General features: G+C 55.1%; 2 protein-coding genes across 5 annotated transcripts in view; one reads left to right on the top strand and one right to left on the bottom strand.

Moving 5' to 3' along the window:
- NHSL3 (NHS like 3) overlaps nt 1-12,156 on the top strand; it is a 33,979-nt gene extending 21,823 nt beyond the window's left edge. For 2 of the 3 annotated variants that reach the window (XM_003775747.5, XM_054538264.2), the window contains exons 2-7: nt 4,974-5,144; nt 5,246-5,301; nt 5,838-5,961; nt 6,855-6,968; nt 7,062-9,623; nt 10,053-12,156. In XM_003775747.5, the coding sequence (XP_003775795.3) occupies nt 4,974-5,144; nt 5,246-5,301; nt 5,838-5,961; nt 6,855-6,968; nt 7,062-9,623; nt 10,053-10,075 (3,050 nt within the window). In that variant the 3' untranslated portion in view covers nt 10,076-12,156. Of the gene's footprint in view, nt 1-1,128; nt 3,009-4,973; nt 5,145-5,245; nt 5,302-5,837; nt 5,962-6,854; nt 6,969-7,061; nt 9,624-10,052 lie in introns of those variants that run through there. The other variant, XM_024248769.3, reaches the window with a different exon arrangement.
- A 268-nt stretch (nt 12,157-12,424) lies between these two features.
- The window catches only part of YARS1 (tyrosyl-tRNA synthetase 1), a 40,605-nt gene continuing 38,514 nt past the window's right edge, over nt 12,425-14,515 (bottom strand). The window contains 1 exon segment of one of the 2 annotated variants that reach the window (NM_001132584.2): nt 12,425-13,273. In NM_001132584.2, coding sequence (NP_001126056.1) covers nt 13,163-13,273 — 111 coding nt within the window. In that variant the 3' untranslated portion in view covers nt 12,425-13,162. 2 annotated transcript variants of the gene reach the window in all.

Raw genomic sequence — 14,515 nt, 5'->3', positions numbered from 1 at the left:
GTTGGTCGGGCTGGTCTCGAACTCCCGACCTCAAGTGATCCGCCCACCTCGGCCTCCCAAAGTGCTGGGATTACAGGAGTGGGCCACCACGCCTGGCCCGGTCTTGAGCTCTTGACCTCAGGTGATCTGCCCACCTCAGTCTCTCAAAGTGCTAGGATTACAGGTGTGAGCCACAGTGCTAGCCTGGAATTTTTTTTTTTTTTTTTTTTGAGACGGAGTCTCTCTGTGTCACCCAGGCTGGAGTGCAATGGCGCAATCTCAGCTCACTGCAACTTCTGCCTCCTGGGTTTGAGCAATTCTCTCACCTCTGCCTCCTGAGTAGCTAGGACTACAGGTACACACCACCACCACGCCCGGCTCATTTTTGTGTTTTTAGGTTTCACCATGTTGGTCAGGCTGGTCTTGAACTCCTGACCTCAAGTGATCCACCTGCCTCAGCCTCCCAAAGTGCTGGGATTACAGGCGTGAGCCACCGTGCACGGCCGGAATATTTTTTTAACAGTGTCACTACCCAGCTGAAACCCTCAAGACCTATGGGGCCCAGCCTGACCTGGGGCCTGCTCTCCTCTGATTCTGTCTCCTACCATTCTTTCCATTGCTCAGTCCTCCAGCCATACTGGCCTCCTCTCCCCTGAAATCCACCACTCCTGCCTCAAGGCCTTTCCACTTGCTGTAGCCTGTCTAGAAGACTCTTCCCCAGGTACCTGCCCTGACTGGCTCCTCAGTATTCAAGTCTCAGTTCCAATGTCCTTTTCTGTTTATTTTATTTTATTTATTTTTGAGGCAGAGTCTCACTCTTGCCCAGACTGGAATGCAGTGGCGGGATCTCAGCTTACTGCAACCTCTGCCTCCTGGGTTCAAGCGATTCTCCTGCCTCAGCCTCCCGAGTAGCTGGAATTACAGGTGTGCACCACCACGCCCTGCTCATTTTTTTGTACTTTTAGTAGAGACAGGTTTCACCATGTTGGCCAGGCTGGTCTAAAACTCCTGACCTCAGGTGATCTGCCCGCCTCGGCCTCCCAAAGTGCTGGGATTACAGGCGTGAGCCACCACGCCTGGCTGATTTTATTTTTTAAAGATGCCTGTCACCCAGGCTGGAGTGCAGTGGCTCAAACATGGCTCACTGCAGCCCCAACCTCCCAGGCTCAAGCAATCCTCCTGTCTTAGCCTCCCAATAGCTGGGACCACACGTGTGTGTCACCACGCCTGGGTAATTTTCAAAGTTTTTTGTAGAGATAGGATCTTGCCTTGTTGCCCAGGCTGATCTTGAATTCCTGACCACAAGCCATCTTCCTGCTTCGGCCTCCCATAGTGCTGGGATTATAGGTGTGAGCCACCATGCCCAGCCTATTCTTTTCTTAGAGGGGCTTTTCTTGACAACCTAACTAAACCACTCTCCCCGCCCCCCGGCCCCACCAAACCTTCCTGTCACATCTCTGGAGTCTTCACTACCCAAAATTACATTGCTAGTTTACCTCATCCATGTATTCATCAAATATTTTTTGAACTCAACTCATAACATGTTCCAGGCACTGATATCGCCTCTGGGGATAAACTGGTGAACAAGATAAAGTTCTTCTCCATTAACTATAGTCCCTAGTACTAGGTTAACACATGTTTGCTGATCAAATGGATGGATACAACCATCTTGTTTTTTTCTTTTTCTTTTTGAAATGGAGTCTTGCTCTGTCATCCAGGCTGGAGTGCAGTGGTGGGATCTGGGCTCACTGCAATCTTCGGCTCCCGGGTTCAAGAGATTCTCCTGCCTCAGCCTCCTGAGTAGCTGAGATTACAGGCATGCACCACCACACCAAGCTAATTTTTAATTTTAGTAGAGACAGGGTTTCACCATGTTGGGCCAGGCTGATCTCGAACTCCTGACATCAAGTGATCTGCCCGCCTTGGCTTCCCAAAATGCTGGGATTACAGGCATGAGCCACAGCAATCTTAAAAAGAGGAGGTATTGGCCTTGTTTTCATTATGAGATCGTGACTTGTGTGATGGAGCTGGATTTGAACCTGGACCTGACTTCCTTTCCAGTACTTCTCCACCTCACCTCCTTTTTTATTGCCTTCACCCATGGGCTGTTTCTTGGCTAATTCTGTTCTCCCTGCCTGGTGATCCAGGACAGAATCACTGACAGCGTGGGGCCAATGTGAAGAATTCCAGGCTAGGGGAGAAGGAGGTCTGCTTTGAAGTCTAGCCTCTGCAAGATTAAGTGTGATCTTGGAGAGTTCACTGTGTTTCTCTGGGCTTCTGATGTCACATTGCCGAAGTAGGAAGAAAGTCCTTTGGAAAGTGTGGGGCTGAACCTACGTATGAGCGGCTGTACCGCCAGCCACTGTGGGTCTGCTCTGGGCATCTCCCTGACTTCCCAGGACTGTGTCCTGGGACTGGCCCCTGCCCCTCTGGGGGCCTCTGCCCACAGCCTTGCCATCCCACTAGCAGCTCTGGGCTCCTGCCTGGCTGCTGCAGGCTCTGAGCTCTTTCCCCAGGGAATTACACTAGCCAGCCAGGAGGCTTGCAGGTGGGCACCCTGCCAAGTCTAGTCTGGTGGCCCCTCCACCCACCATCTGGCAGCTGGGACCCCTGCCTTAACTCTGGACTTGGGGGCAGGGTGAGTGATCTGCTACTGGATTGAGTAGCTTCGGTCCTCCTAATCATACTCTGCTGGAGCAGAGCACCCACGGACTCCTGGCCTCAGTTTCCTTTCTGTGCCCCTGCACCCCCATTTAAGGGGCGGGATCGGCAGATGGGCGGGATCAGTGGCGAAGGTGGGAGGAGGACCTGGAGAGCAGCCCCTCCCCCTCCTCTGTCTGGAGCCGGTGCTCTGCGGCGGGGCAGGAGGGCTCGCATCCCTATAGTGCTGGGTTACAGTGAAGGCACGCCCCGCGCTCTGCTCTGGAGAGGCAGAGTGGGATAGGGAACGTCCCGAGTGGCGCCCGCAGTCATGGTGGTGTTCGTGGGCCACCACCTCCCGGCGCTCTTAGGGCTGTTTAAGAAGAAGGGTGAGTGGGTGTGGCTTGGGGGGAGGGGAGGGATGCTCGATGCCTCCCTTTGCCAGACCCTTATGTAGAATGAGGGATCAAGGCTGGGCAAGAGTAATGGGGTGGGGGTTGGGGGCTGGGGGCTGATAATGAGGCCAGAATCTCCCGTCCGGCTGTGCTTTTGTCCAGCCGCTTTGTTGCTGCCTTTGTCTGGGCCCTGCTCGTGGCTTGGGAGGATGGATCCAGGTGTCTCTGACCTCGAAGCCTACAGCCCTCCCGTGAGACTTGCCTCCCTGCCGGGGTACCCACACTTTACTGGGTACAGCCTCCCAGTCAGGATGTACTAGCCTTTCCTAGTGTGCCAGGGAGGATGGGACATGGGCAGCCCAGAAGAGAGGAGAGTAGTACTACTGGAAGTTGGGGAGCCTGCTCAGTGAAATCCTGTTTAGAGGCCTGGGAATGGAGAAGTTTTGGAGGGAGGGGCCTGTTCCTCCTTCCTTCTCCTAGGAATTGGGCTTTCAGACCTGTATTAAGACATAGCGACAAGAGTTTATTGGACTTTTGAGGATTGGGGGCCCCCAGTCTGAGTGTGATCCAGGAGTCCCTTCTGAGAACCTGGAGTTGAGTCCAGGGTCTGTCTGACTCCTATTGCTGGCTGACTTTAGGCAAGGCCTTGCCCCTTTGAACGGCTTCCCCACTTGTAAAATCTGGGGATCTCGGGCACTGTTCTGGTTGGATCTGTTGGGGGCCTCCTAGCTTTGACCTGTGGGATTCCTGCAGACTCCCTAGGGCAGGAGCTCTGGCTGTTGATGAATGGGCTGAGGGAGGAGGAAAGGCAGGTTTCTGAACTGAAGACCCTGCTCCTGGAGCATGGCCCTTTAAAGGGCTTGTTTTGTTCCTGTCCCTTTATAAGGTGTTACTCAAGGTCACATGACCCTTCCAGCGCTTTTGCTTATGTTGTGGGTTTCATTTAAAGGGGGGCTGGGGCTGCAAAGTGCTGACACAGCCCCCCATCCCCAGGATTAGATGGCCAGCCCCTCCACAGGCGGGGCTTGTAACAGGATCCTTTGTAATGGATCCCTGGCTCTGCAACAGGGGCCAGGGCCAGGGCCAGGGCCTCCGGGAGAGGGGGATACCTGGGACTATTTCCCCAAGAGAGACTGGAGCTCCCTTGGGCGGGTGGAGAGGCCTGGGTCTTTCTTCTCCCCTGCCCTGCCTATCCTTCCACTAAGGGGCAGCCACATGGGTGAGTAGGAGACCCAGGAGGCCATCTCCCTGGTCTGCATCCCCCCTAGGATTTTCTGGGAATCTGGCTGTAACTCATGCCAGCTCCCACTCCTTCCTGATTTCCCATGGTATCTTCTTCCTGGACCTCGGTCAAGTGGTGGCATGAAAAGAGTGGTTTGTTTTCCTGTGAAGTGGGGTTTTGGGTATGGAGGCGAGAGCAATGTATTTGCTATGGGCTATGTGTATACTCGGGATGTCTTTTGTGGGGCCCTGAGTGACGTGTGAGTACACAGTCGTGTGTATACTTGGTTACTGTTTGTGTATATACAGAGCAGGGACTGTGGGTGTTGTGTGTTTACATGCGGGCTGGGTGTGCTCGGTGTGTGTACCTGTATGTGTTTATACTCTGATGCCCTTTGTTTATATACATGAATGACATCTGTGGGTGCTGTGTACATACACAGTAGACCTGTGTACCTGTGTGCCCTGTGTGTGGTGCCTCGTATGGGGCCCTTTGTGTGGTGTGGGTACTCAGATTTCTGTACACTTGGGTGTAGTTTGTGTATATGGGGGCTGTGTGTGTTGAGTGTTTACTCCAGAACCGTGGGTTATGTGTCCAGACTCGGGGAAGGGGGCATTGCTTATATATGCAAGGGCCTTGTGTAGTCTGGGGACCATGAGTGCTCTTGCCGTGGGACCTGTGCACCTGCAGGGCCCAGATGCCTTTGCCTCATTTCCCTTCCTCCTCCCTCCTACTAGGCTCTGCCAAGGCTGAGAATGACAAACATCTAAGTGTAGGGCCCGGCCAGGGGCCAGGGTCTGCAGTGGATGAGCACCAGGACAACGTCTTCTTTCCCAGTGGGCGACCCCCCCACCTGGAAGAGCTGCACACTCAGGCCCAGGAGGGGCTCCGCTCCCTACAACACCAAGGTAAGCTTCCTCTCCACTCCCCTCCCCTCTCCTTCCAGTGCTGCACTGTTAGCTCTCAAGGTCAGGGGCCTAACCCAACAAACCCTTCTGGTGTCTTCCAGAGAAACAGAAACTGAACAAGGGTGGCTGGGACCATGGAGACACCCAGAGTATCCAGGTGAGCCCTGCCTCCAGCTCAGTCCTGACTCTTCTCTACCTGCTTGACCCCTGGCAAGGATGTCTTGGAACATTTCTGGGTCTCAGTTTCTTTATCACAAAGGGCTACACGAAATGACCCCTGAGGGCCAGTCCAGGGTTGCTCAGTGCTAGGTGATGCTGGAGGGGATCTGTGACTCAAAAGTTCGAGTGGGAGGCTGGGCGAGGTGGCTTACACCTGTAACCCCAAGCACTTTGGAACGCCGAGGTGGGCAGATCACTTGAGGTCAGGATTTCAAGACCAGCCTGGCCAAAGTGGTGAAACCCTGTCTCTACCAAAAATACAAAAATTAGCCAGGCATGGTGGGAGGTACCTATAATCCCAGCTGCTTGAGAGGCTGAGGCAGGATAATCGCTTGAACTTGGGAGGCGGAGGTTGCGGTGAGCCAAGATTTCGCTACTGCACTCCAGCCTGAGCTGGATTTGTCTCAAAAAAAAAAGTTCCAATGGGGAGCCTTGAGGAGGCAGCCCCACCCAGATCTCCTTCTACCCTGATAGTCCTCCCGGACGGGGCCGGATGAAGACAACATCTCCTTCTGCAGCCAGACCACATCCTACGTGGCTGAGAGCTCCACAGCAGAGGACGCGCTCTCCATCCGCTCGGAGATGATCCAGCGCAAAGGTGGATTCATGGGCAGGGGAGAGGGACGGTGGGCACCATTGGGTCCCAGCATCTGTAGCTTCTTTTCCTCCTTATCCAGTGTTTTGCCAGGCTCTCTGATTCAATGAATTCGGGAAACATGGTACCCTGTGTCCTCTTGCACGTTCATGATACACACTAACTATAAAGCAGTTAAGAGTTAGAAAATCTTGGCGGCCGGGTGCGGTGGCTCACGCCTGTAATCCCAGCACTTTGGGAGGTCGAGGTGGGCAGGTCACGACGTCAGGAGATCCAGACCATCCTGGCTAACACGGTGAAACCCCGTCTCTACTAAAAATACAAAAAATTAGCCTTGCCTGGTGGCGGGTGCCTGTAGTCCCAGCTACTCGGGAGGCTGAGGCAGGAGAATGGCGTGAACCTGGGAGGTGGAGCTTGCAGTGAGCCAAGATGGCGCCACTGCACTCCAGCCTGGTCAACAGTGTGAGACTCCATCTCAAAACAAAAAAAAAAAGAGTTAGAAAATCTTAACTGTTGGAGGCCTGGTGTAACTACGTGCCAGCTGTGTGACCTTGGGAAAACCCTTAACCTCTCTGAACTTCTGTTTGATGTTCTATAAAAATGAGGATAAGTATCCTATTGGAATGAATGCCAAATGTTTAGCATGACGACTAACACATAATAATATGTTTACTAAATAATAAGCTGTCACTAAAGGGAAATTACCATCATTGACTTAGTAGCCTTCCAGAAGTCTTACAGAAAAGAACCTCTAGCTTTGTTTAACCTAGCCTTGCCCATACCTACTTGACTGTGGAAACCATTTCTCGCAGAGCTCTTATTACAAAAGTAGTGCCCTGCAGAATGTGCCCTGAGTCCTTTGCTCTAACAGTTTTTCTCCTACGACTGGCCCCCAGGTTCCACCTTCCGACCCCATGACTCATTTCCCAAATCTGGAAAGTCAGGGCGGCGTCGGCGGGAGCGGCGGAGCACCGTGCTGGGACTCCCGCAGCATGTGCAGAAGGAGCTTGGTGAGGCCTGGGTTAGGAGGGCAGTGGTGGGGTGGGTGGGGAGCCTTGGTCATCCCCTCTCTGCTGACCCGACCTCCTCCCTGTCCCTTCCAGGCCTGCGGAATGAGCGTGAGGCACCAGGCACACCCCGGGCTCCTGGTGCACGGGATGCTGTACGCATCCCCACAGTGGACGGCCGCCCCCGAGGCACCTCAGGGATGGGGGCCCGGGTGTCCCTGCAGGCGCTGGAGGCGGAGGCGGAGGCTGGCGCTGAGACAGAGGCCATGCTGCAGCGCCACATTGACCGCATCTACCGGGATGACACCTTTGTTGGCCGGTCCACGGGCGCCCGGCCCACACCATTGACCCGGCCCATGTCCCTAGCAGTGCCTGGATTGACAGGAGGGGCAGGGCCTGCAGAGCCCCTGAGCCCGGCCATGTCCATCTCCCCACAGGCCACCTACCTGTCGAAGTTGATTCCACATGCTGTGCTGCCACCCACAGTGGACGTGGTGGCCCTGGGCCGCTGCAGCCTGCGCACACTAAGCCGCTGCAGCCTGCACTCGGCCAGCCCAGCCTCCGTCCGCTCGCTGGGGCGCTTCTCCTCCGTCTCCAGCCCACAGCCCCGCAGCCGCCACCCATCCTCCTCCAGTGACACCTGGAGCCACTCTCAATCCTCCGACACCATTGTGTCTGACGGTTCCACCCTATCCTCTAAGGGTGGCTCTGAGGGCCAGCCGGAGAGCTCTACGGCTAGCAATAGCGTGGCACCCCCTCCCCAGGGAGGCAGTGGGAGGGGCTCCCCCAGTGGGGGCAGCACTGCTGAGGCCTCAGACACACTCAGCATTCGGAGCAGTGGGCAGTTGTCTGGCCGGAGTGTGTCCCTACGTAAGCTGAAGCGGCCTCCACCCCCTCCCCGCCGGACCCACTCCCTCCATCAGCGGGGCTTAGCAGTGCCTGATGGGCGTTTAGGGTTGCCCCCTAAGCCTGAGCGTAAGCAGCAGCCCCAGCTGCCTCGGCCACCCACCACTGGTGGCTCAGAAGGGGTGGGGGCAGCACCCTGTCCACCCAACCCAGCCAACAGCTGGGTACCTGGCTTGTCTCCGGGTGGTTCCCGGCGCCCCCCACGCTCCCCAGAACGGACACTTTCGCCCTCCAGTGGATACTCGAGCCAAAGTGGTACTCCCACCCTCCCTCCCAAGGGCCTGGCAGGTCCCCCTGCTTCCCCAGGCAAGGCCCAGCCCCCTAAACCAGAGCGTGTCACGTCCCTTCGCTCCCCTGGGGCCTCCGTCTCCTCTTCCCTCACGTCTTTATGTTCCTCCTCCTCTGACCCAGCCCCCTCAGACCGCTCTGGGCCACAGATGTTGATCCCTCTGGGTGACAGGTTTGTCATACCTCCTCACCCCAAGGTGCCTGCCCCCTTCTCCCCACCTCCCTCCAAGCCCAGGAGCCCTAACCCAGCTGCCCCTGCTCTAGCCACCCCTGCTGTGGTTCCTGGGCCTGTTTCTACCACTGATGCCAATCCTCAGTCCCCTCCCACTCCCCAGACAACCTTGACTCCACTGCAGGAGTCTCCTGTCATCTCCAAAGACCAGTCACCCCCACCATCCCCACCCCCATCTTATCATCCACCCCCACCACCCACTAAGAAGCCAGAGGTGGTTGTGGAGGCACCATCTGCCCCAGATACTGCTGAGGAGCCCCTCCAAGATCCCAACTGGCCCCCGCCCCCACCCCCTGCCCCTGAGGAGCAGGACCTGTCCATGGCTGACTTCCCCCCACCAGAGGAGGCCTTTTTCTCTGTGGCCAGCCCTGAGCCTGCAGGCCCTTTAGGCTCCCCAGAGCTTGTCAGCTCCCCAGCTGCTTTGTCCTCCTCAGCTACTGCTTTGCAGATTCAGCCCCTGGGTAGCCCAGACCCTCCTCCAGCTCCGCCAGCCCTAGCTCCTGCTAGTTCCGCCCCAGGGCATGTGGCCAAGCTCCCTCAGAAGGAACCGGTGGCCTGTAGCAAGGGCAGCGGGCCTCCCAGGGAGGACATAGGTGTGCCGCTGGTCACGCCCTCGCTCCTGCAGATGGTGCGGCTACGCTCCGTGGGTGCTCCAGGAGGGGCTCCCACCCCAGCACTGGGGCCATCGGCCCCCCAGAAACCACTACGAAGGGCCCTGTCAGGGCGGGCCAGCCCAGTGCCTGCCCCCTCCTCAGGGCTCCATGCTGCCGTCCGACTCAAGGCCTGCAGCCTGGCTGCCAGCGAAGGCCTCTCAAGTGCCCAGCCCAATGGACCGCCTGAGGCAGAGCCACGGCCTCCCCAGTCCCCTGCCTCAACGGCCAGCTTCATTTTCTGCAAGGGCACTAGGAAGCTGCAGCTGGAGCGGCCCGTGTCCCCTGAGACCCAGGCTGACCTCCAGCGGAATCTGGTGGCAGAACTCCGGAGCATCTCAGAGCAGCGGCCACCCCAAGCCCCAAAGAAGTCACCTAAGGCTCCCCCGCCTGTGGCCCGCAAGCCATCTGTGGGAGTCCCCCCACCCGCCTCCCCCAGTTACCCTCGAGCTGAGCCCCTTACTGCTCCTCCCACCAATGGGCTCCCTCACACCCCGGACAGGACTAAGAGGGAGCTGGCGGAGAATGGAGGTGTCCTGCAGCTGGTGGGCCCAGAGGAGAAGATGGGCCTCCCAGGCTCAGGTACAGTGGGCAGTGCTAGGGTGAGGTTCCGTTGCTGATGATGAGAAGTAGGAATCTGAAGTCCCGCCATGGGGGATTTGCTCTTGGATCTTTAATTTTTCTGGTCTGAGAATGCCTGGGAAGGGCAAGCTGGGAAGGCCCTTGCTGGGCCCCAGAGGAGGAGAATGGTGTGTGAGTGTCAGGCCTACTGTGTTTGAATTCCAACTTTGCCTCTTTCCCTACCCTTCCTAGCTACATTGTAAAGTGTGGGGCAGTGACACCTACATTATAGTGTTGGAACATTTGTAGGGTGTCCAGCCCAGTGCTGCAGGCATGGTCAGTAAGTCAAAGGGGTAAGAAGGTTGGGTGACGGTGTGCCTTGTTGGGCTCCTACTGCCAGAACCAAGCCAGGAGGCCCCTTGCTAAGTGTCCCTTATTTTTCTCCTCCAGACTCACAGAAAGAGCTGGCCTGACCACCAGGCACCTCACTGGCACTGCTGACCCATCCCAGAAACACAATCTCAGGGACCCGAGCAGCTCCAAGGACGAGAGGATACAGCAGACACAACCTAATAGAGAGGGCGCCTGCAGCCTTAACCTCCACGGCCTTCGATACTTATGCAAGCCTGGTGTTGCTCCTGTCCTCCGAATCATCCCGCGCTCATGCCTTTTCCCGAATGGGTTCACCTCCGGCAGTTGCCGCTTCAGTCTTGGCCTTAGCCTCATCTTGAAGGAGGTAGCTGGCAGGAGAGGGTGGCTGCGCCCCCTGCTGGCCCTGAGGCCGCAGAGTTGGGAGCAGGACACCTCACCTGAGTTTAATTTTTTTTTCATGTCCAAACCATGCACATACTATAGTCCAGAATCAAAGCACTTTTGAAAAGTGGCTGCATGGCCATCCTCCAGGGCCCAGGAAGTTGCATTCCAAGGGCCTGTTTACATGGCAGCAGAATCCATCCCTGGCAGTCAGCCCATAGCTTGGGACCAGTCTGTGCCCTCCTGCCCAATCCAGTTTACTCCTCTTGGTTCCTGAAGGTGGCCAAGTCATTGTGTTCCCACAGGCTTCTTTAGGCTGGGGGCAGGGGTGGGGCTGTGGAATTCCAAAGCACAAAAGGTGCAGAGGGGATTGGCCTTCCTGTGCCTCAACTCACCAACCACCCTCCTGCCTTCCAGTTCTGCCAGGTGCTCCATGCTGGGGACAAGTAGGAGACTGCCAGGGCCCAAAGAAATGGGTGAGCAGTAGAGTCATCTCGGGGCACTTGGCATTGTCAAGCACCTGCCCCTTGCCTCCTTGACCACACTGGGGTGGGTGGGCCCCCAGCACTTCAGAGGCAGGAGCCTTTGGGCTGAGCAAGCACTGAGGAGGTGGATGGATGGGAGCATCTGGAGGGGGAGAGCTTCCTTGAGCAGTGGGCCCAGGCCTGGCCCTCCACACTTCATTCTCTGACCTTTCTCTCTACTCGTTTCGGTGCATGTCCTTTCTGCAGCTGCCTTTCAGCACAGGTGGTTCCACTGGGGGCGGCTAACGCTGAGTGACAAGGATGGGAAGCCACAGGTGCATTTTACTCAAGTCTTCCCTAGTCAGTGAGGGGCACCCAGTGCTCCTAGGGCAGGCTGGGTGGTGGTCCCCTAGGTATCAGCCTCTCTCACTGCACTCTCCGGGAATGTTAACCTATTTTCAGCCTGTGCCACCTGTCTAGGCAAGCTGGCTTCCCCATTGGCTCCTGTGGGTCCACAGCAGCGTGGCTGCCCCCCAGGGCCACCCCTTCTTTCTTGATCCTCTTTCCTTAACAGTGACTTGGGCTTGAGTCTGGCAAGGAACCTTGCTTTTAGCTTCGCCACCAAGGAGAGAGGTTGACATGACCTCCCCGCCCCCTCACCAAGGCTGGGAACAGAGGGGATGTGGTGAGAGCCAGGTTCCTCTGGCCCTCTCCAGGGTGTTTTCCACTAGTCACTACCGTCTTCTCCTCGTAGCTAATCAATCAATATTCTTCCCTTGCCTGTGGGCAGTGGAGAGTGCTGCTGGGTGTACGCTGCACCTGCCCACTGAGTTGGGGAAAGAGGATAATAGGTGAGCACTGTTCTGCTCAGAGCTCCTGATCTACCCTACCCCCTAGGATCCAGGACTGGGTCAAAGCTGCATGAAACCAGGCCCTGGCAGCAACCTGGGAATGGCTGGAGGTGGGAGAGAACCTGACTTCTCTTTCCCTCTCCCTCCTCCAACGTTACTGGAACTCTTTATCCTGTTAGGATCTTCTGAGCTTGTTTCCCTGCTGGGTGGGACAGAGGACAAAGGAGAAGAGGGTCTAGAAGAGGCAACCCTTCTTTGTCCTCTGGGGTAAATGAGCTTGACCTAGAGTAAATGGAGAGACCAAAAGCCTCTTGATTTTTAATTTCCATAAAATGTTAGAAGTATATATATACATATATATATTTCTTTAAATTTTTGAGTCTTTGCTATGTCTAAACAAAAAATCCCTCTGCCCTGAAGCCTGAGTGAGACACATGAAGAAAACTGTGTTTCATTTAAAGGTGTTAATTAAATGATTGAAACTTGGCTGTGGCTACTGCTTCTTAATGTGGGGGAGACAGGGCAGTGGTCTGGGTCCACATTTAGAAGGGAAAATGTTTTGCCTGCTGCACACATTGGACCCAAGTATGGCCTCTTCTGCCTAGTACTGCCAAAGGGACTGTCAAGGTGTCTTGTCCATCTTATACCTCCCACCCCCCATTACAGGGTAAAGGAACCCCAGACTAGGTGAGGGGCCAGCAGCTGCCTCACATTTGTGTTCTCTCCTGAGATGGTCCAGCTCGCATCCAGACACCCTTGTTCAGACATTTTATTTGAATTTATGACAGTGATGGGGATTTGACTGAGATGCCTTATGGAGAAGTACCCCACACTCTCTGAAGACAGAATCACTCTGCCATTCATTCTGCCTGATGCTAACAACACGCAGCTGGTTTAGGGAGTGTCCCAGCCTAGCTGGATCAAGGGAAATTCCAGGAGCCCTGGGGCAGGCCCTGCCCCCCAGTGCCAAGCCTCAGAGTAAGCAGACGTTGGGAAAGTTGCCAACCACTTGGTAGACCACTAGGTTCTCTGTTTTCCCTTCCCTTTCCTTTTCAAATCCCACAGTTTCCTGTTGGGGAGAAGCTGTAATTAGCCTAGTCCAGGTACTAGATCCCAGCTAGAGGCGCAGCTGCTTGGGTAACTCCAAGAAAACCTGGGCACCAGTATTTTTCCAATTACAAGACTGTGGCATAAATTTTTAAATGAGTTATATTGAAACCAGATTTCTCCAGCTGCCAAGGGAAGAAGGTAGGGCTGGACTCCCTGCTGCGGCCCAGCCCTTGTTAGGGGTTGGTCTCTCACTGCAGCCAGACAGGATGATCCTGGGTTCTGGGGAGGGTAAGCTGCCCCTTGCTGAGTTCTGCACCGAATAAAGAGTCCAAACCCGCTGCTTCCGTGTCCTGAGAGATGTGTAAATGGGTGATGGCTGGAGCAGACTGAAGAGACAGCAGATGACTCAGTGGTGGAAGAAGGGAGGAAGATGCTGGGCTGGCTAGCTAATGTTCCCCCCTTTCAGCGATTTACAGGAAATGGAGCCCAGCTTGGTCATGAAGTTGGTTTGCTTCCACTGTGCGATGCACTCCTCAGAAATTTTAAAGTCAGCCTGGACAAGATAGATAAAAGAGATTTTAATGATGGTGGTGGGGACTGCAAGAAAAAGCTTTCTTTTTTTTTTTTTTGGGGGGGGGGGGCAGAGTTTTGCTCTTGTTGCCCAGACTGGAGTGCAATGGCGTGATCTTGGCTCACCGCAACCTCTGCCTCCCAGGTTCAAGTGATTCTCCTGCCTGAGCCTCCCGAGTAGCTGGCACTACAGGCATGCACCACCACGGCCCGGCTAATTTTATACTTTTAGTAGACACGGGGTTTCTCCATGGTGGTCAGGCTGGTCTTGAACTCCCAACCTCCAGTGATCCACCTGCCTCGGCCTCGGCCTCCCAAAGTGTTGGGATTACAGGCGTGAGCCACCGCGCCCAGCCTGAAAACTCTTATATACCAGTAGGGTAAGCTGGCTCAGCTTTTCTAAGAGATGTTTGTCAAAAGCTTTCACATTCATCTTTTGACTCAAGTAAGTTCATTTCAGGGAGTTAGTTTAAGAAAATAAACCTAAGTGCAAAGGCCTATGCACCAAGACATCTGTCCCATCATTCTAACAGTGAAAAACCGAACAACCTCAATGTCTAATAAGAGTTTAGTTAGATTGCCGGACATGGTGGCTCACACTTGTAATCCCAGCATTTTGGGAGGCCGAGGTGGGCGGATCACGAGGTCAGCAGATCGAGACCATCCTGGCTAACGCAGTGAAACCCTGTCTCTACTAAAATTACAAAAAAGTAGCTGGGCGTGGTGGTGGGGTGCCTGTAGTCCCAGCTACTCAGAAGGCTGAGGCAGGAGAATCACTTGAACCTGAGAGGCGGAGGTTGCGGCGAGCCGAGATCGCGCCACCACACTCCAGCCTGGGTGACACAGTGAGACTCTGTCTCAAAAAAAAAAAAAAAAAAAAAAGAGCTTAGTTAGATTTTGATAATTATGGTAGAATACTATACAGTGCAACCCCTCAAATTTTTTTTTTTTTTTTGAGATGGAGTTTTGCTCCTATTGCCTAGGCTGGAGTGCAATAGTGTGATCTTGGCTCACTGCAACCTCCACCTCCCAGGTTCAAGCGATTCTCCTGCCTAAGCGTCTTAAGTAGCTGGGATTACAGGCATATGCCACCGTGCCTGGCTAATTTTGTATTTTTAGTAGAGACGGGGTTTCTCCATGTTGGTCAGGCTGGTCTCGAACTCCCACCCTCAGGATCTGCCTGCCTCGGCCTCCCAAAGTGCTGGGATTACAGGTGTGAAAGAAA

The sequence above is a fragment of the Pongo abelii genome, chromosome 1 (genome assembly GCF_028885655.2).
Source record: "Pongo abelii isolate AG06213 chromosome 1, NHGRI_mPonAbe1-v2.0_pri, whole genome shotgun sequence".
NCBI lineage: Eukaryota > Metazoa > Chordata > Mammalia > Primates > Hominidae > Pongo > Pongo abelii.
Note: the sequence above shows the minus strand (reverse complement) of the source record. Positions and strands in the feature narration are given on the sequence as shown.